The sequence below is a fragment of the Poecilia latipinna genome, unplaced genomic scaffold (assembly GCF_001443285.1).
Source record: "Poecilia latipinna isolate Pla-1442-1.1 unplaced genomic scaffold, P_latipinna-1.0 Scaffold1624, whole genome shotgun sequence".
NCBI lineage: Eukaryota > Metazoa > Chordata > Actinopteri > Cyprinodontiformes > Poeciliidae > Poecilia > Poecilia latipinna.
Genome location: NW_015114240.1, coordinates 42,616 through 64,715, shown reverse-complemented (window position 1 = coordinate 64,715; position 22,100 = coordinate 42,616). Strand labels below are relative to the sequence as shown.

The 22,100-nt window shown below is 38.7% G+C and overlaps 1 protein-coding gene across 1 annotated transcript in view; it reads right to left on the bottom strand.

Annotated features, from left to right (window-relative positions):
* Positions 1-2,755: 2,755 nt before the first annotated feature.
* nek7 (NIMA-related kinase 7) overlaps positions 2,756-22,100 on the bottom strand; it is a 55,914-nt gene continuing 36,569 nt past the window's right edge. The window contains exons 7-9 of the mRNA XM_015059386.1: positions 20,998-21,092; positions 7,592-7,705; positions 2,756-4,760 (exon numbers count right to left, since the gene is read on the bottom strand). Of these exons, the coding sequence (XP_014914872.1) occupies positions 4,650-4,760; positions 7,592-7,705; positions 20,998-21,092 (320 nt within the window). The 3' untranslated portion in view covers positions 2,756-4,649. The remainder of the gene's footprint in view (positions 4,761-7,591; positions 7,706-20,997; positions 21,093-22,100) is intronic.

Sequence of the window (22,100 nt, the reverse complement as noted above, 5' to 3'; positions counted from 1 at the left end):
AGATTCGATGTACAATAGTTGCTGCGACCTGTCCAGGGTGACCTCGCCTCTCGCCTGAAACGTTCGCTGGAGATGGGCACCAGAAACCCTCCTGACCCCACTAGGGAGAAGACTGTTAGAAAATGGATGGATGGATGGATGGATGGATGGATGGATGGATGGATGGATGGTAGGTACAATAGTTGTTTAAAACCATTTGGTGGATGACAAATGATGTAGAAAGGTATTTAAATGAAAACATCAGTGAATATTTAAACAGTAATCCCACCTTTGTGAAATACACAGTGCAGTCTAACTGAGCACATTATGCACCTGCACAAACACAAAACACCAACAAAGGAATGAATGTAAAACTACAGACAATTAAACTACCTGTGGTTTCTTCAACAAATGGAGTAGAAATACAGCTTCCTGTTGATTCGGTGAGCGAACAGTAGAGGCAGGTGTCCATTCATCTCAATCCTTTAACAAAACAAATGCTAAATTCAAAGCTAAACTGTTGACATAACATTTTAGATGTGATTTACAAGCATGTGACTTTAAAATCTGAGCTGCTGGGGTGAAATGAGCGTCTAACATATTTACACCGAAGGGAAACAGGAAGTAGTGCTGGTACATCTAAACGTTTCTAGATAATATGATGAACTTTAAAACAGGAACATAACTGTCTCCACAGAACAGCAGACAAATGAAAAGTTGGATTTGTAGAATCATGAAAGTCACTACTTAACAGAACCTGACAGTAACCCTGAATATCCAGGAGCTGATAGAAAATATGACATGTTCTGTCCTTAAACATTGTTTTATTGCTTTATTCAGCCACATTATGGATTATCACACCAACAAAGAAAACAAGTCTCAGCTCAATGTCCACAAAAATGTTAAAGCTTTATTCATTTTTAATTTGCATACATTGCATTTGTGATATGTGAATTTCATTTGTCATGAAATGCTGACAAAGCAACTAAAGCTACCAAGACAATAAATATCGCCAATGTTTTTATTTTTACTTTCTGGACTCTTCAAAAACAACTTCAGTGGGCATGCAGAAGAAAACGGACGAAAGCTAAAAAGGCACAGTCAGGCAACAGTTACAAATAAAAATACCAAAATCCGTAAAGCAACTCAGAATTTCATCTTCTTTGGAAAGAAAAGAAAACTCCACCTTTGTAGGTAAAATCTGCACAGATAGAGCTCAATTTCCTATATATAATATGCTTCATATTTCAAAGTAAATGCACTTTATGTGAATTTACATACAGTAAAAGGCCTTAATTAATTATGCATCCAGGAAATATCAAAGCCTGCCTCCTGAAGGCGCTGCAGAGTCAGCTTTAGGACTTTAGTTTCAATGTTGATTTGCCAAATTAAAACAAAACAACCCACCAAAACCAAACTTTCAAAGACGAACATCAAAGCAACAAGTCCCAGACAAATACTAGAGAATACTGAAACATTTTGGTGCTATCTGGATACTCATTAGTAGAACATTATCAAGACTGTAGCTGAGGGGAAGAAACGGTTTTATAATAAAAAAGTCATAGAAAAGAGCCTAAATCCATATTATATATATATATATATATATATATATATATTCAAAACACAACTAGCAAACACTGTATTTGCTGTAAATCTCTTTCTGTAACTATAAACACATTATTAACATACTTGTTTTCCAACCTTTCTCTTCTTGCACATGTAAGTTTCGATTCTGTATATAACACACATATGATGCATTAGATGTTAAGGAAACAGGGGATTAACAGTGTTACTGGGGGGTTTATTACACACTACAATAGTGTTATTAATCACTATAGATTTACCTTCAGAACGGTTTCATTATTGAAATGTAAACCAGTTACAGTCAGTGCTAGCTTTTTATGAAACACTGGTGTAAACCATGAAACTGGAACAAAAGACACGTACTAACCAGTAATCCATCCCAAGAACCCAGTTCGTCTTTGGTATGAAGAGTAAACATCCCATAATGGCTTTTTCCTTTAAACAGGGGTCTATACATGGTCAATAAAATATACTTTCACATAGATCGATGATAATGTTTGCGTTTCCTCTGATACTCTGACTGAGAACTCAATTTAGGCACGCTGCGGTGTCTTCCCAACACGGACGGCTTGACAGACATCTCTTATTTGTAGCATAAGAGAGAAAAACGCTGCAATACTAAGGAGGCTGCCTTGAACTTGACCACCTGTACGGAGGGTCAGATGTGTCTGCTGGACCCTGGATGAAGGACGACACTTTATTTCATGTTCTGAATGTTTTCTTTGTGACTTTTACAGACCCAGAGCAACGTGACACTTTGTACCTCGCTGGAGCTGAGCTAAGAAGAAAACATGGTGTCACGGGAAGGGTAAACAGCAGATATAAAACTGCTTTTGTTACAGCTCCAGCGACTATGGGGGCTGTCAAAAGAGACATTGTGAAGTTTTCAGACAACACAAAGGTGTCAAAATGACTAACATTCAAAGTGTTGTGGAGACATTTGCCCGTGTTCTCCCCCAAGCGCGTCTCTAGTCTATCCTGTAAATGATTCTTCCTTTTCTAATACATTCATTTGACATAACCCTGCCAGCCTTGCTTTGCCAGGGTAAAAAAGTGCAACACAACAACATATCAACCATCAGTTGCTCTGCTTTGTTTCAGATTTGCTGCTGTCACTCAGTGAAAACAAATCTCCACCGGAATTTTAAGAGTTTCTCAGCTTTTTACACCGTGCAGGAAAGCGTTGTCTGAATTTTTTTTACATATTTAAAGCTAATATGGCTTTTTTTTTGCCAACTATTTTCTAACTGTCGACCTTCTCCACTTAACAAATTTTCTAAAAAAATAAAATAATAAAAAAAAAATAGATAAATATATTTTCCATAATTGTTTTTGTGAGCAGAAAGGGTTCGGTGCTCAGGCCTCACACTCTGCAAGAACAGAGACATGGTTTGGGAGTTTTTGCAGCTTTTTGGGTTTTTTTTGGACATGCGGCTCCACTACCTTGCAGAAAGGAGGTTCTGGGTTTGAATCCCAGTCTGCTGTCTTTATGCATCAATTGTTCTCCCCAGGCATGTCTGGGTTCTCAGGGTTTTCTGGGATTCTCCCACAGTCCAGAAACGTCACTGTTAGGCTAATTGGTCTCTCTAAATTGTTCCTAGGGATGAGTGTGTGTGTGTGTGTGTGTGTGGTCTTTTGTCCGGTGTGTGTCTGTGTTGCCCTGCATCCTTTCCAGGATGTGACCTCTGGAGCTAGGCAGCGGAGTCCCACCATTTTGCAAGGAAAGGTGTGTACAGACAACAGATGGATGTTTTTGACAGCTGGGCAGAACCTTTTACTTGATACTTGTTCTTGCAGAGAACATAATGACCTTTAGTTGGGCCTGTCCTAACTCTCATCTTTCTGGGCTTATAATATTTATTGGGCCTTTCAAAAGTATTCATAAGCTTTGAACTTTGCATTATAAATACAAACTTTAGTGCAGAGGTGTCCAAACTTTTCACTGTGGGTCCAAACGGTCAGTTTAAACGTAACTGAGGGTCACAAAATTTGTCTGTTGTTTTACTTCAGGGCCTTTTTTTGCTAAATGTTTCCTTTTTATCGGTACTAATAAAACTAATGTTTATCTCTAATATCTTTGGATTTATGTTGAGCACCAACAATAACAACATACGGGTTCAGAACGAACTGCTTTATTTATCCGAGTTTACTAGCTCAAGTAAAAGTCACTGGATGTCTGCTGTCCTGTTTACTATAAAGTTTAAATAAAAGAGAAAGACATGGTTGTTATACATTCCATAAAAAAATATTGAATTCATCTGAATGTTTTTTAACGGCATCACATAATTGCAAACTTTACGATTTTGTCCAACCTCATGTAGAAAAATCTAATTTGTGCCATTTTTTGTATTATGGTCGCACAAAATGACTCTGTGTCGCCTTGGACACCCCTGCTTTCGTGCATCTTATTGGGATTTTATGCAACTGACCAACGTAAAGACATAATTGCTAAATTAACTGTTCATCTGTTTCCTTACTCTAGTTTTGTTTCTTTATCACATAAAGTTACAGTAAAATACTCTAAAGTTTGTGGTTATAATGTGACAAGTGGAAAGGAGTTTGGGAACGTGTGCATGGCACAAATTATGATCTGGGGGCACCGATATGTACAGCCTGCATAGAAGAATATTATTTTTGTTTCGCGATGCAATACTGTTCAGAACGTTGCAAACCACTGAAAACACATGAGAAGTTGTTGAAAGGGTCTGAAAAGTCACTATTTCTACCAACTAATGTCACCGACTGAGGTAAATGATAGTCACAGCTGCAGGATGGATGCCAGCAAACACAAGCTGAGACAATTGTTCAACCTTAACAAAAGAAAAGTTGAAATTCAAATCCTAAAATTGAAAATCTACCTACTGAGAGAAGAACATCTAGATCACTGACTCTGGTCTGTTTCATAAACTTTGCCCTGGCGGTAAAAAAAATCAGCTTCATGTACCAGGTATCACCAGGAGCTAAACTCTGGAGGAAAGTTTTTTTTTTGTTTTTGTAAAGGGCAAAAGTGGTGTTAGGAGTCCAACATGAAAGGCAGGAGTGGATGAGTGGAGGAGTTCTGCAGGGTGTAGTGTGCGACTCCGGGCTTAGCAGCCCTGTGTGACACTCTGCATGTGTTTGGCGATGCCGTACACGTAAGCGATGTCCGGCCTCTTCTCTGGGTCGGGGTTGATGCACATATCTACCAGGTTCCTCAGCTGGTGAAAGGGGCGGGGGACAGAGGGTGGGAAGGTAAAGAGAGAAATGATGAAATGGTTAGTGACGCTTTACTACCAACATGTGGATTTTAAAAGGAAGAAACATCCTGCAGGTTGTTCCAACACAGCAGCAAAACCAGGAGGCAATGGAACTGAAATCGGGTTTTGGTCAGAGGAATCCACTTTAACTCGAGTTCACACACACACACACACACACACACACACACACACACACACACACACACACACAAACCCCGGTGCCGCTCCACCGACACCCAGGGACATCAGCTACACCCGAAGCAAAACGCAGCAGCTGATTGGAGCAGACAGACAGGACTACTGCAGCTGGGACCGTCAATGGCATCATTAAAAAAAAAGGTAATAAAAGATGCAATGGGAAAAAAACAACAACAAAAAAAAACACATCTATACAAGGTCGCTATGGTAACCGTCTGTCGACTTCCTGGCTGCTGTTGCGTGGCACCGGCTTTTCATCAGCCGTTGCGTGTAGTTGTGCATGTGTGTGAGCGTAAAAGGGAGGGTAAAAAAAAAAAAGTGAGAGGAAGATGCAAATTCAGACGGTCTGAGAATTAGTCGCATGGAGTGGAGACGGAGGGCGTGCAGAGAGGCAGATATGTAAAATATTCATGCGCTTCTTTGCATGGCGAGTGGGGTGGGGGGGTGGGAGGAGTGTCAGGTGGAGAGTGGAGGGGGGAGAGCGAGCGAAGGAAGGTGGTGGTGGTGGAGCGGGGAGCGGAGACGGAGATGGTTAAATGACACAACAAAGATGAGCAGCTGACAGTTTGCTGCCGATCCTTCAGGAGCATTGTTTACATCCAGACAGGCGCTGCAGGCACCCCCCTCATCTCCATCTCTCCATCGCCCTGTCTCCCGCTCTATCATTCCCGCTCTCTTTCACTTTGTCTTCCTTTCTCCAGGATGGGGGTGACATGTGGGGTAACGCTTAAGCTCAGCGTGGTGTGTGTGAGTGTGTGTGTGCAGAGAGAGTAGCTGTTACAAATATACACTTGCACATTTTTTTTTTTTTTTTGGAAAGAACAAAAACACACACGGAGATGCCACAAAGGCTCAAAATACCTCAGTAACAGCTCTTATTCCCCTAATGAAGTAATTACTGAGGCATAATAGAAGTTTATTCTCTTCAGGATTTATTATTAGACTACAGAAACGTGACTAAGAACATTAAATACTTAAAGTCTGACAGTAAACTTTAGTGAATCCACGAGGTTCAAATAATAGAAAAACGTCATTAGAGCATCTTGTTTGGGGGCATCAACATCTAAATGGGAAACTGCACCAGGCAGGAGCTACTGGTCCTCAAAAGGGACAGAAAGAACTGCTTTGCCCAACCTGCAGGACATTAACAGTCAGAGGCTAACACAGCCCCACACATCCTTCTCTTTACCTCCATCAGCTTCAGTCCAAAATAATTCATACTGCTGGCAGATTCAAGTTTAAAGCGATCTTTAAATTCTTCTGACTGACGTGGGGTGAATGTTTTGGAGAAGCTCAGAAAGAGTCTCAGCGAATGATTGAAAAGAATACCAGATTTCCATTTGCTGATTCACTATGAACACAAACATGTTTTTTGGTGTATTTAGCATGTCATGAATTGCATTGAATTAACCAAAAACAGTTATTTGTTTTCTTCATGTTTTATAACAAATAATTTAATTGTGAATTTTTAACACAAAGACATGTTCAGTTTTTTGCTTTTATTGACAGACTAACAATCCAAAAGAGTATTTCTGGAACCTAATTATCAAAAAAAAAATAATATTTTACTAATGAACTAGTGACATTTTTTAAATTTATTAGCAGACCGACCTCTAGCACATACATTTTTAAAGTAACAAGTAATAGTAAATATTTTTTCTTTAAGGATGGATTATCAACAAAACTTTTACTGTAAAAAAAACACTTTGTTGTTTTTTTATTTTATTTTTGAACAATGTGCACAAACCTTTTTAACTTTTTGGTGAACTATTAATAGTTCACCAAATGTTCACTTGAAGTGTTTTTACTCTTTAACACTTCAAAATGTGAACGCACTGTTTTCACCCATGTAATTTGAAGAAAAATAATTCCTTCTGACATCAAAAACTGGACATAAAACACCATCCTTAGCATAGTACTGCAGAAACATGGATTATAATTGGGAACAAAGAAGTCTTTTGTACTAAAATTTCAGCAATCAAGCAAATTTGATAACAAAAATCTGTAATGGATGTATGGTAAACACCTACCATACATCTGTGGATATGTCTCATCAGTGTTCTGAAGCATTTGTCTGAATACATTTAGAAGAAAAGGAACTTCCACCCACATGAAGACGACATGCAAACAAAAAGCCACGCAGATTCTCATGCTTGTCATTGGTAATCAGCAAAAGGGCAAAATGCAACCAGAAGTCTGACTATGTTACATTTTTATGCACGAGGAAGTCTTCACAGAAGTAAAGCACATGATTAAACGATGATTTTTGGGAAACTCTAGCCCACTTAGTCTGACTCTCCTCTAAAGCATGTCCATATGTTTTTTATATGTGAATTTAATTCCCAAATGGATAAAATCACTGCCAGCCTTTTGATCAATTATACACTGTTCACTGGGTCAGACAGACGGGTGGATTTTCAGAAGAGAAAAGCTGCAAAAAGAAATGAAAAACAGGGCAGTAAAGTGTTTGTTGTGCTTGTTTCAAGCACTAAGAAACCAATATTGTTGAGTCCTCTTGTAAAAACACAGAACAAGTCCACATACATTTCATGACAAAGCAGAAAAAGGCAACAGATAACAGTAGAAGTACTTACCTCTTCTGAGTAGTGATCTGCAGGAAGAGGGGGGTAGTCACACTGTTCTATCTTCTTGCAAAGTGAGTAGAGGTTCATCTTATCCCCATAGAAAGGACTCTGTAAGGCTGCCATCTGAAGCACAGAGATGTAAAGAAATAGAGAGGAGACGTATAGAGAGAAAGGGGACAGAGACAAGAGGAGAGCTGGTGAGACTACAAAGACAAAAAGGAAGTAAAACACTCAAACTCTCAACAGGTGGCACAGGCTGCACCGGGTGTTGGAATCAGTCTCTGTACAGTTAACTGCTCTCAGGGCGAGAGGTTTAAAGGACCGTGGGAGTGTGAAAGACAACAAGTTCATCAGTCTAAAGTTTTTTTTGTGCATGGCAGATGAGCGAACCATCAATGTTTATGTGAATCAAAAAGGAAGAATCTCTTAAAAATTGTTCCCAGCAGATGCATTTTTTCATCCCGCCTGCTGGTCTTTTTCCTTGGCGCTACATCACAAGGCTGTGGATGAACATGTGAGATGTAGCTTTAAATGTAGAGGTGGATGGACACAAGACCAAAGAATATTTCACTTTTTAGGAGCAGCACGAAATGTGCAACTTCTGGACAAATGAATGTCAATATTCAGAGCAGATAAAACTAGGATGGGTTGGAAAACAGAAATAAATGGGAACAGGTCAAAAATCCTTTCTGCCTCCATGTACTCCCAAAATGACATTTTCTCTTACTCACCATTTAAAGGCACTCAAATTAAATTCTTATGTTTAAAGTAGATTCTTAGAAGCTTTTCCAACCGGGATTGCTTAAATTTATCTCATCAGGTAATCTGATATATTCTAATGATGTATGTACAGCATTACTGTGAAATTCATGTTTACTGGTTTAAATCTATAGATTTCCAAAAGTGAGGATTTCAAAGAGGATGGCTGTCAGTTTCACTTTCAGTTTTAAGCATCCAGCATGCTGAGGTGAGCATGCTGCGACAGTATTGGGAAATAGTGATATAAATTTTGTGTGGATGTGACCTGCTTTACTGGAGTAATTCTCTTCTCAGTCAGTAGATAATATGGCTGATACAAACAGGTATGCATGATCATTTTTGAAAATACAGCAACATAAAATTTTCGTCATACCGCCCAGCTTCATATTAATATTGTGTATTATGCTGCCTTCCTTTTTGGCCAGCATTATTCTATCTAGTTGTCTGCTTGTCTTATGTTTCTGCTTCTATCTAAAGCCTTACTGCTTCGCCCAATTCTCAAGATCCAAATTGAGTATAAAATTTCCCTCTGAAAGCAATCTTGATGGTTGCTTCTGACCTTTGGATGAGCTCATTGTGAAGAGCCAAACCTGCAAAGAGGAGCTATAAAAAGGAAAAGATTTTCAGAATAAACTTCACAGGTTCATCAGCGGGCAGAGGGAGTTTTAACACAATATTTTCTCAACTATTTTTCAGCTGTCCGTGTATTGTTTTGGAGACAAAAGTATGTGTTTGACAGGCTGCTAATTTGGAGTGTGAAAGCTGACAAAGAGGAAATTTTCACATGTGAATCAAAAAGGAGTACTTCCATACAGAATACATCAGCTCGCTGTGAAGGTGCCATATTATAAAATGCTTGGCACCACGGAGAGAAAATATTTGTGTGAGTTGGACCAGTGAAGAAAAGTGGCTGCAGGATAGATGACAAAATAAAAAAAAAAAGATTCTGGGTAATAAATGTAAAGATTTCCAACCACAATCACAACACAGATCTGTAACTTTTCAATTTAGTTTACTTTTGTAGCCCAAGACCACAAAAAATGTACTTTAAACACAAGTATACATAATAAAAAAATTAAATAGCATTCAGTCCAAAGTCTAAAATCAATTACATTTATTCAAAATAATACATTTCTATAATCAGATGAAATTTTCTTTCAATCTGATGCGATATATACTTTCCATTTTTAACAGGAAGAAACCTCCAGCATAACCAACCTCGGGATGACTGGACATTTGATGAGACCAGAGAGCTAAAAGGACAGGAAGAGTCCAAGAACAACCACAGAAGGACTTGTCCAGGTCAACTTTCCATAAAAAATAAAACTAGTGACACAGCTAATGTTGGCAGTGTCTCTGCCAAAGAGCTTGGTCAAGAAAACCAACAACTAACCACAGGAGTACTTTCGTATAAAAGAAAAACGGAGAACTAAAATGTACTTGGTTGTGGTGGATTCGTTGATGGATGTATCCATGACAAACTCATAACTAAACCCCAGAAGAACTGAGTCAGGAGTACTTTTTATGAGAAAACAGAAGAAAACTTAAATGGTGCATTAATAAAATAATATATGGATTAAAGTATCTGTAATATTTTAGATTGCTATTTCAAAAAAAATATCATGTAAAAAGTATATGACTATTTTGTGTGTCAAAAGAAAAACATAGCTAAACAAAGACATTGGGACGGTGTAGTTTATATATAAAAAGAAAAGAAAGAGCACAACGAACACATATCTCCAACTTAAATGCAGGTTTTATTTATCGACAGATGTGTAAAAAACTGTACTGTACAAGGAGTACTTTCTATGGGAACAACAGTTTTTGTCATTACACTAAAGACCTGGTGCACCGATCTGCATTAGCACTCCTTCAATAGTAAAGGTTGTAGTTTGGAGAGAAAAGAAATACTCAAATAAAAACCCTTTTTTATTGTATTAAAGTAATGTACTGCCACTGCTCAAACAGTCCTCTGTCTCCAACTTGAATGGAGCTTTGATACTTCAGTTTTCAGTGGCTGACATGTCAACATTGATGCCACAGAAACCAAAAACAACTTGGGTTCTACTGAGCAGATTGACAGATTTTTGACTTGAAGCTTCCAGCAGGAAGTGAAGAGGACAGCCACAGAGTCTCAGTGGGCCTTCTCTCGTCTGGACACAATTACTCAAACACGCATATCTGAACTACAACCTTAGAAAGATATGCAGCAGGATGAGGAAAAGCCTACTGAGGCTGGCACAGCAGGAAGCAGAAAGTTAGGTGAGGATTTAAAAACTCCACTAAAGTCGATGTCTTAAAGTTTCCAAACTGATTCTATGGTTTCAGTTTACGATATCTGCAAGTCAATCTGCTGGGTTTCCTTAGACAGAAACTTTTTAATCTACTCTGACTAATTAACTGAGCACAATGTACTGTTTGATAATGGTCAATTGCAGTGAGGCAACCCTTCAAAATCTACACCAGATTTATTCTCTGCAGAGTAGGTAACTTTTTTAGAAAGTAATAATCATTTTATCTATAAACACATACAGGATATTCTCAAGTATTTGTGGGCAGTTGTGGCCTCTAAGCCCTTTCATCTGTACTTCCTACATTCTGTGATCTTTGGTGTTTTGGACAATGTCGTCATTGGTGTCTAGTGTGAGCATCTTCTGCCATGACATTTTGTCCAACTGTCTAAATGTTAAATTAACATGAAAAATGCAAGTTTATAATGGCTGAAATATATTAGTAAACAACTATTGGGCTGCAAACAGTCCTTTGCGATATGAATGTTGCACTCACTGATGATGCGATGACGATACTTTCACGATATACCATATGGCCCTGTTCTCTAGTCATACTGTTGGAGACCAACATTGTTTGTAGGATGAAAGTTAAATTTACGTCAGTCTAGTCAAAGAATGAAATGTGGGTGAAAGGTTACATCCTGAGTGTTGTGGTTATGTCATATTTAAATGAACATATTATCTCATTAATAAGAACTTCCAGCTGCAGCAGGATATAAATATGTCACATGTGATGCAGGACTAGAAAGCTAAGGTATTTTTCATGACCAGTTTACTACTGGATCTCTTTCCAACAACTAACGTTGAAGCTTTAAAATGTCTAAGATCAAAGAAGAGATCTAAATGATCCCTCACCGAGTTGGCATCCTTCAACAAAAGACATTTTGTTATAAAAGTCAATTTCAGTTGTTTCAGAGCGGTCCATGTGGAAAGCACTCCTAATTGCTTTGCAAAAAAAAAAAAATACACCCTGTGTGTATTTTTTAAATTAACCAAGAGCCTTTATGCCCAAATTTCTCGGAAAGCATGGAGAAAAAAAAAGGCTGAGACAGAAACATGGAGGAAGGGGGGGAAAGCAGGCAACTGCAGACACCAGGAGGCAAAGGGTTAAACAAGACCCCCTCGTATTTTCATGCATCTTCTGCTTTTGACAGATGAAAAATGTCAACTGTCCTGTTTGTATTTGCGAGTTTTTGCACTATTCATCTGCTTCATTAGTGCCTGCTGCTCCTAGCCCCTGACAGCTGCCGGCCCCCTGCTCTCGGAGTGAGTACACACACACACACACACACACGAGCATAAAGATACATACCCACACAAAAACAGGAAAATACACACTTGCTTCTTTTTCAGACTGTGTCGTCGCAACGGTTTAGATGATTGACTCTCTCTGACCTCTGAGGCCCTGGTGTGTGAGTGTGAGCCTGCGTGTGCGCACCTCTGTGCATGTGTGTGTACACGGTTCATTGATATTCGGGAAAGACACACTGCACACGCATGCCTGCTGTCTGTCTAAGGGGAGTGAGCTGCTGGTGGCAGAACACACACACAGACACGCATCTTAAAAACCACACACACACACACACACAGCTGTATTTCAGAGAACTCCCCCTGACACAGCGCATTACTAGTTTCCCTCAGCTGTCACAATAATCTATAACCATTACTCAAGACAAAACCAATGAACAATAATCTTAATCCTCAAAGATCCCCTTGAATTAATATAATAAGTTATTATTATGGGCTCGTTCTACCTAATGTTACTAAGGCAATCATTTGTATCCAATTTAACAAAAGAAACTACTAAGTTGGTCAGGTAGCAAAAGAAAGAATAAATTATTGCACCCAGATGATTTCATTATGCACCTAAATGTGTGCCAATTATTGCCAATAAAAAGAAAGAACAATCGCTCCTTTATTTCTGGAAACATAAAATGCTAAATCTGTCCATACAACTCAGGATAGCATAAGTCCAAAGCTCATAAAGAGCAGAATTTCAAATGTGTAGGCTGGAGTTTAGACCCCACTGACATGGTGTTGTCTTCAATGGATTGTAAAAAAGATAATGACAAAAAGTTATTTTCTATTAAACAATATCTACTCAGTTGGAAGGCGTCTGACGGAAAAACAAACAACAACAAAAAAAACAATGTATACAACATTTTCTATCACTATTTTCAAAGAGCACAACAAAAACTAGATTTGCAACAATGAGGCTTTTACTGACTGATGCCAACTTCCAGTTTTCTTTGACAGCTAACCTATTTATGCAAAATACTTTTTTTTTCCTAAGATTAACAATTACCAACAGGATTTCAGACAAGTTTCAGAACAGAGTGTTTAACCTTTTATTATTAATACCTTAAACAGTACATCTCTAAACTGAGGCTTGAACATTTGATTTATCTCTTAAAAATACTCTAATAAAGCTCATCATAAAAACACAATCAAAGAGGGAACCAAGAAGACTATCTGTCTTTTTCTGCTAACTGGCCATGTTGTGCTCTCTGCAGCTCATGCATGTAAAACTGGCATGGCTGCGTTTTAAATGTCTGGATGGGGGCTTTCCATTTTAATTACATTGATCCGAGTTTCAGACTCCAGCTTCTCTCCCTGTACACCAATTAGGGAGAGCTACGAGAGGCAGCCATCTTCCTCCTCTTCCCCAGCCCCCATCATCCCCGGAGTCTTCACATCCTGGGACTAAAGGGCTTCTCACAACTTTTCACTCATTTATGAACACTCACATTACCGTAATGGCAAAATAAACACCTAAATGTTAACATGCTTTCATGACAAACATATATCAGCATACAGAATGTTTTTTAGACACTTAAAAAGTGAAATACTACTATACAAGTGAAACCCATGACTTCTTAGATGGTGCTGGTCCTTCATGAGTCTTTATGATGACATATTAATCAAAGTAACAAGTTACAATGTTGGGACAGTCATTAGGCATATACCTACACCCAGCGGAGCCATCAGTGCCCTACTTTAACACACTAAAAAGGGGAAGAAAGGGAGGAAGAAAGGGATGAGTGAGTTGAAAGCATAGAAATGTTAAAGTGGACTGAATCTTTGAAGAAAATCTTTTTAAGAATATGTTCACCAGAGCCAAACTCACTGCAGCCATATTGAGTGGAAATATTTTAATTCTGAAAATTAAACATAGTTTAACATCTTTTGAGAAAAGGAAGAAAAAAAAAACTTCTGTTAAGACGAAAGTAGCAAATGTTAAAAGCAAAACTACAGTTCCTTTAGGAAAACGCCAGCTCTAACCTTTCACCCCTAAGACTTGCGTTCTTCAAGCACTTTGAAAATATAATTGATGGACGTCTTAGATAACATAAAACTATGACTTTATCTCACACTGATGGCATTCTGAATCTTCAACATATGAATGCTTTTTAGACCCTGAAGGGAAATTTGAAAATCCTGAAACCATTTTAAAACAATCAAGTTTGGGTTAACTTTAGTAGTGATTAAAGTCTGAAAGGGAACTCTCTTTTATTCAATCAAACTAATACTTATTGTAACCCTGAATATGAAACATTTTAGCTTGGGGATAGTTTTATCGTCAAGGGCAATTTTTTATTTTTATTTTTTTGTCTCTCTAGTTTAACTTGGTAGAAAAAAAAAAAGTAAGACATATTTTCTTATTTGCTGATTAACATGATGTAGCAACTCATTTCCCAGAAGTCCTCTTCTGATTGGCCGATCAGGGTCACGTGACGACTCTTTTTCTTTAAGGCAAAAGAACCGCTGTTGGATGTGAAGTGGACTTTGTAGAATATGTGGTGGACCTAAAGATTAGGGTGATGGAAAGGAGGACTTTCCACCTTTAAGACATAAGTGAAGATGTGCAAAAAGCTAAAGATTATTTTTTCCAACGTGAAGGGGATAATTTTCGACAAGCCAATTTCTAATGTAAAAAACCCAAAAAGAAACAGCAAAAATAATTTTCCACTTTCTTGAGAGATGCCCGTCTCAGATAGGGGTGAGCTATATGGACCTAAAGATTTATTACAATATTTTGCGGTATTGTAGTAATAAAGATAAACGTAATGATGGGAACTATTTATAACATCTGCTTTAGGTAATTATACGATTCTGTGTGTCGCAACTATTATAGTCCCACTAACACAAACATTCCCATTTGTAATTTGCTTCTTTAGGAGATTTAGAAGTCTGAACGCGGTAACTTTATTTTCAAGTTTATTGGTGTTTATGACAATAAGGGTAGTTTATTAAACATCATTAATTAGGATTTATTGTGACAGCAATAAATAAAAATTGGTATAAGACATTTATCACAAAAAGTGATTAACAAAATGATAAAGAGCCACCCCACGTGTCATATCCTATAAAAATTAAACTTCTTAGTTGATCATTTTAAATCTGAACCTAGCAGGGATTTGGATAATTATAAGTGTAACCATACATTAGATTACATTAGAATATCCAGACTGGAGGAAAAACATGCTAAGACTGTGAACAAAACAGGGCCTCCAACCTTGTATGTAGCAGACTACTGCCATGTTTTAGAGAACAGAAAAAAACGTTATAAGAGCTAAACAAAGGGAAACCGCAGAGGCAGCTCATCACATGCGAACGCCAGATGCTGAGAACCCAGTATTTTGGGGTCTCGTAAAACCAACACCAAAAACAAGGCGGGAGGGAAAGGCGGTGTGCAGGAAGTATGAGACATGGGCACAGTCAGAGGTATGGATGCTTTGGTTTCATACAGGAAGGAGACACATTCCCGTAAATCTATTGAAGATATTATTCAGCTATAAACCGTAATCCATCTCTACGAACAGGAGCGTAAAATGCATCTGCCTTTACAGAAAACACATTCAGCGTTCAAGACTTACTGATCGAATTGCATGGAGGTATTGACCAGGACCAGGTGTCTCCAGCTTTGCTCGGTGCCATGTGACCAACCTTGTGATTTACTTCCTGGCGCTCCATGGGAGACATCCCAACAAGCACCCCTGTTTAGCACGCCATAGTAGGTTTGGGTGAAGGGCAGAGTGCATGGTCAGGGGATGTAATAACGTTGGACATGAAGAGAAAGGGATCAAACAGAATGGAAGATGAAGATGGACGCAGATACAATGGTGAGGTATTGACGGGCAGACCCTTCGGACCTCAACTCAACCCCCGGGCGCAGGAATGAAAAATGCAGGCTCCCTCAAACGGAGCCGCTTCACACACAAGGAACGAAAATCCCTGCACTCATTCATAGATGAGAAAACGCACCGAAAAAGAAAAAAAAAAAACAGCACAATCTTCATTCCCAACTGTGCTTTCGTAGTGAAATCAATGAGGAACAAAGGAATCAGAAGTGGATTTCTATGTGAATTGCCTGGAGGTTAAGTGAGGAAAAGAAGGCATGTGGAAGGGAACTTTGCAGAAGTTAGAGAGGAATGAAGGCTCAAGTTCTGAGAAAGAGATACTACGTACTGTGGAGCCGTCTTCCTAAGAAAAGAGCGGAGCACGAGCCTGTTCTTCAAAGAGAATATGCATGGTGTGGTGAGTACTGCTCTGGTAACAATACGATTGTAAAATCTTTATCTCCACAGGCTTCGTGCATGACTCACCTTGACCTGATGGGGGGAGTTCTGTGTCTGCTCTTGTACCTGTAACAATTTCTCTCTGAATGAAACCGCCCCATCATTCTCTTTGCTACAGCAATCCATAACTCAACTCTCGCCATTTGTTATTCTCTCTTTCTACTTTTCTACTCTTCTGTCTCGTTTCATTTCACTCTCATGACTTTTTCTACCTTAATGCCCTTAACCTTTTCTACTTTTCTTTAGAGATTCCCATACTTTTTCACCCTACATCTCCATTTTTGTCTCTGAACCCCCTCTGGGAGCAACAAGTCTCGAGTAGTTTTTCAATTCTGCTCTCCAGATCACTTCTTTCTTTTTTCCTCTCATCTCTTGGTCTCATTTCTCGTGGTTTACTCCAGATTCTGAAAGGAAAACCTCCAAACTGAAAATAAACTACTTATATCATGTTTACAATTGCATAATCAAAGAAAAAATTAAATATAATTTGATTTTGCTATGAAATTACGCTTAAGATATACATTGTGAGACTTCAAAAATATACAGTAAAGGGAAACCAAGCTTTTCCTTTATTCATTGCAGCACTATGATCTCAGAGTGGCTAAATATTGTTTCAGGACAAAAATCCCATCTCAAAACATTACATAAGAAGTTGTTGTTTGAAACCTGCAACTTTTTAAACTTGTTTTTTTTTCTTTTACCAATGTCAGCCTAAAAACTAAACCCGACTGAAAGTTACAGGAAGGCTTTAAAGTTCAAAGGCCCAACGCGTTCTCACGACTCCTTTACATGGAAAAGATTTTGCAAAGATGACCGATAATCTCAACCCGGCTGTAGAGAGATGCAGCACTGATATAACCCTGAAATCGATTGACTGGGTTTCGGTTTTGCTACATTATAATGTTGGACCACTGAGCGTACGTTAAAATGAAGATGCTCATCACAACCCTGATGCTAATTACAGGAAGGGTCAGAGCAAACTATCTGCTGAGGAGACAGGGGTCTTTTGGAGTGTAGAGGCGCCCCTGAAGGCTTTTTTCTACCCTGTGGTGACATCAGCCACCTTGTACGGCGTATTATGTTGGAGCAGCAGCTTCTCCGCAGCTGAGAGGAAGCTGTTAGACAAGGTAGTGATAAAGGCCAGCTGGGTCCTTGGATGCCCCCTCAACCAAGCGCAGATGGTGGGAGACAGAAGAGATCTGGCTAAAATAATTGGACAATTTATCCAGTAGAGATGTTGGTGAAATGGAAAGCTCCTTCAGTGGCAGACTGCTGCATCCTTGGTGCACAAAGCACCGTAAGATCGCAGATCCTTCCTCCTAGCAAACTGTTAAGACTCTATAACAATCAGACAAAAAAAAAAAATCAATAGCATTTACAACTTTGCTGTTATTTGAAGTTTTTCCTAATTTCAAATAACATCCCTGCTATTATTCCATATTAAAGTATTTTCAATTTCTTGTAAAATGTCTGATGAGGCTTTTTTTCAGCACAAATATTCAGATCTAGTACATTTCTTTATATTTCCCCATCAAGACCCTATTCCTATAAAGAAAAAGAGAGTACTTGCTGTACAGTTTCTTATTCTTTATATTTTTATCCTAGTTAAATGTGCATGTTGCATTTAACTCGCTGTTATTGCACCAGAACTTCTCCACTGTGGGACAATAAACAATATTTATATTCTATTCAATAGTAAAAGCACAGTATGGAATAGAGGAGGAGACAGAATGAACCAACACAGAGGAACAGGAAGGTGGAACTTGATGCAAGAAGGAAGGGCATGGGGAAACATCCTGATTACTAAATATGCATTTGTGAGATAACTAAGAATTCCCATTTTTTGTTCCTGTTAAAAAAAGGATTTATCAACTCACACAATTTGCTTTAAATGGTCTGTAACCAATGTAAAATATTTAAATCCAGGTTTGACCAGCCCACATGTTGACATTTTGTTGGAAGTCTAGTTGTAAGGTGGTTCTAATGCCCAAAAATAGCACTTAAAATTCTTGTTTTTTGTGATTCAAAAAAAAAAAAAAAAAACTATTTTTTTTTCTTTTTTTTTTTAAATTTTGGTCAGTTTTCACAAATCTAAAAGATAATCTCTGTTCAGTGTAGATTTCTCCAGTTCAAGTCTGACCAATCCAGTATTTTAGATCTTGAGCTACAGATAATAAAAAGCAGTCAGTGACCAGTTTTTAATAGTCAAGCACCACTTCCTTTCTTATTCTAAGTGTCAAGTTAAAAGCTCTCACCTTCATATCAAAGACTCAAAATAATAGCGCAGACTCCTAATTTCCAGTATTACATTTTTAGTTTGTGAGTAAAATAAAACTTAAGTTTGATTTCAATGCAATCTGATTTTTCTGAGTTAAAACATGGGCTAGCCAAAACACTTGTTTCTGCCTGTATTTTTTAACCAGGAGAGCAGTTGTTGGACTTCCTGCTTTGTTCGGCTGCTGATGTTTCAACACCACAATTTTCACCATGAAGCACCTGTGAACTTATGCCCTGCAAGCTGAGCTCAAACTTCTTCCTCGCTCGTTCTCCACCTCTATGCCTGAGGCACTGTGGAGAAGGTGCAGTGAGCGATGCGTTGAGATGCAGCTCAAACCATCACAAACTCATGGGAGTTGGGAGACGAGGAGAGGAAAATGTGGGCAGGTCCTAAGTCAACAATCTGTCTCTGAATTTGGGCTCATCTGTGAGTAGTGAGGGCACAGAGACGTTGTTAAACAGCAAGGTCGGACTGACTGTTGTCGTCCACATCCAACATTATTCTGCCTCTTTCTCTTCCCCCCTTTGTTCGCTCTGCTGTGTGGTCTTCAGCTCTGCTTGTCTCGACTCCGTGTGGTTCAGAAAAAAAGCCCCGCAGCGTTTTGCTCCTGACTAATCAAACTAGTCAGTGTCACCGTGCAGCCTTATCTAAAACACATGGCCATGTCAGTTCCCTTCATTTGAAAGCTTTTCAATGTTCAGCAGGTTCTACGATTTAAACAAACGTAAACACAGCTTCAGGGCCTCCGAGACGGCACAGAAAAAAAATACAAAACTAATATTTTATACACTCACAAGTGAAGAAATCTGTAACGTTACTGTTGATAACAAATGTAAATAAGAATACTATGGTGTAGGAACATACATGACTGTTAAGTACAGCGTCACACGAAGGTATGCATACCCCTCAAAATCTACAATTATTGTTTTATTGGGATTTCTGGTTATAGAACAAACAAAAACAAGCATATACCCGCTTTCCTCTGACTTGTGTAATTTAATCTCAGTATAAATCCAGCTGTTCTGTGAAGGCTGCAAAGTGAACAAACAGCATCATGAAGACCAAAGAAAACAGCAAACAGATCAGGAAAGTAGTAGAGGAGATATTTTTTTTTTAAAATGAGACGTTTGGGCTATAAAACAATATCCCAAGCTTTGAATATCTGTCAGAAAACCATCAATCCACCGTCCAACAAAATGACAGAAAAGGTAAGGAGACAATAACCAGAGAAGCAGCCAAGTAGATTATGGTAACTCTGGGGGAGCTGCAGGACAACTGTTATTCATGCACTCAGCAAATCTGGCATTTATGGAGGAGAGGCATGAAGAAAGTCATTGTTGGAAGAAATCCATCAGCAGCTCTGTTTGCAGTTTACCACAAGCCATATAGGGAACAGCCAACAGGTGGAAGTTGCTCTGGCCAGATGAGATTGAAATTACATTGTTTTTGGCCTACGAGCAAAGCACTACATGTGGTGGTAAACTAGCGCTTCACTGCAGCTTGGCTCTTTATTGTCCCACATGGGGAAATTTGGTTCACAGCAGCAGTCAAAGACAGTCGAGGCATAAACCACACACGTCAACACAAATACCACACTAAATAACAAGGAATAAAACTGAAATGTTCCAAAATGTTCTAAAATCTGCCAAGCTTAGTCAAAATTAATTAGGAGCTTTAAAAGCTCTTGGGACAAAAGAATATTTCAGCCAAGTGCATCCTATAGATGGCAACCTGCACCTTTGACTTGAAGGGAAGAGAACACATTTCTCTAAAAGAGGATGGTCTCTACTGGCTGGGATGCTTGCAGATTTTTTCATAATTTGTCTGTCAGACTAGAGAGCACTGCCAATTATTTTGTTCTTATCTTTTAAGAATACGTTGCTAAAATAAGTAATAGACAAAATAACTAATCACTAATCAGCCAAAAAGATGTTGCCATCTTAGAAAACACTGTCTGTGCAGACTTTTCTTGCAAATCTCTGCAGAGTGTTGTCCAAACTTTAGAAAAATGTTAAAAATTGTTCCCAGGTACCTAAAACTGTCCAAAATTTCCACAGGAGATTCCATGAATATTATTGGTACAGTCGGATGTTTTTTTTTCCTCATCTCGTTTGATTTACTGATATTCAACTTGAGGCAACGCTCATCACACTACTTCATAAAGTAGTAAAGAACAGTTCCATACTGGATCTCTCCATCCTGCAGCAGACTGACTACAACAGTGTCATCTGCAAAATTGAGGAGGCGTTTGTTTTTAAAACATACAACAAAAAAATATTCATGCCCTCCTTTATATTGGTTTATACAAATAAAATCCCAATAAAATTAATTGAAGTTGGTCATAATAATGTGAGAAAGTTCTGATTTTCTTATTATAGTGTATGTCCCAAGTATTCAGAGTTTAAAATGGCCTGTCTGTTGATGTGCATGTTTGAATGTGTGTGTTCCTCTGTCACTCCCTCCTCCGACTGTAAGGTGACAGAGTGTGCACATATTCCAACAGCTTACCTCGTAGAGGAGGCATCCTAGCGACCAGATGTCAGATTTGAAGTTGTAGCCGTTTTCATGTATCCTCTCTGGTGACATGTAGTAAGGGGTACCCACTGGAACACAAAGGCAGCGAGAGGGAGGAGGGATGGAGCGAAGAGGAGACGAAGACAAACAGAAAGAAATAGGCAGAGGGATAAAAAAAAAGATGGTATTAGTATGTTGCAGCAAACAAGAAAAAAAAGATTATATAAAAACATTTGCCTTTACAATTTATCACTTTTGTTCCATTGCATACCTCAGTGGCATTACACAGACTCAAACCAAACATAAAGCCATATATACACACACATGTGTGTAAATACATGCACATGTATAGAAAGTATACCCACACACAGAAAGTACACATAAATCAGTTCCCATTAGTGAGACTCCATAATGATCTGAAACAGTAGTCAAAGCTGGCCCATTTCCAGTTCTGGTTTTGAAACTCAAGAATCCCCAACTGCCAAGGCGGATGGCAAAGCTCCAGGAAATCAGACCATCACCCAACTGGACCCAAAGAGGAGGCTCAGCTCCGCTTCACATCCATGACGCACTGCAGGAGGCTTTGGAAATTTGCTGTTTTCTTAGCAGACTTTGACTGGCTGCTTTTATCATCTGCTTTCCGTTTACTGTGAATTCCCACGTAAAAGTCTATCAAGCAAATCCAGCGGGGGCATTTTATTGATCACATATGGTTAGAAGATGGAAACTTCACTTAGACTTCTTTTACATCCACTCAAACAGCAGCATGAAGGGTGGCTCACTAAAGTATAAACTTAATCTGTAGCACTCACATAGTCAACGTAACCGATGACGACTGTTATATGCAAAATGTCTAAATCAATGTTTTTACTCGACGTATCATGCTCATGCATTTATCTTTTATTTAAACTTCTTAATAAAAGTTGCAGTTTCTCTCCTCTCTGCTGTGTGTGAGCAGTGACTCCTGTCTGTAGACTGCAAGAGTGTGTGTGTGTGTGTGTGTGTGTGTGTGTATGCGTGTGTGTGTGTGAGCAGTGACTCCTGTCTGTAGACTGCAAGAGTGTGTGTGTGTGTGTGTGTGTGTGTGTGTATGCGTG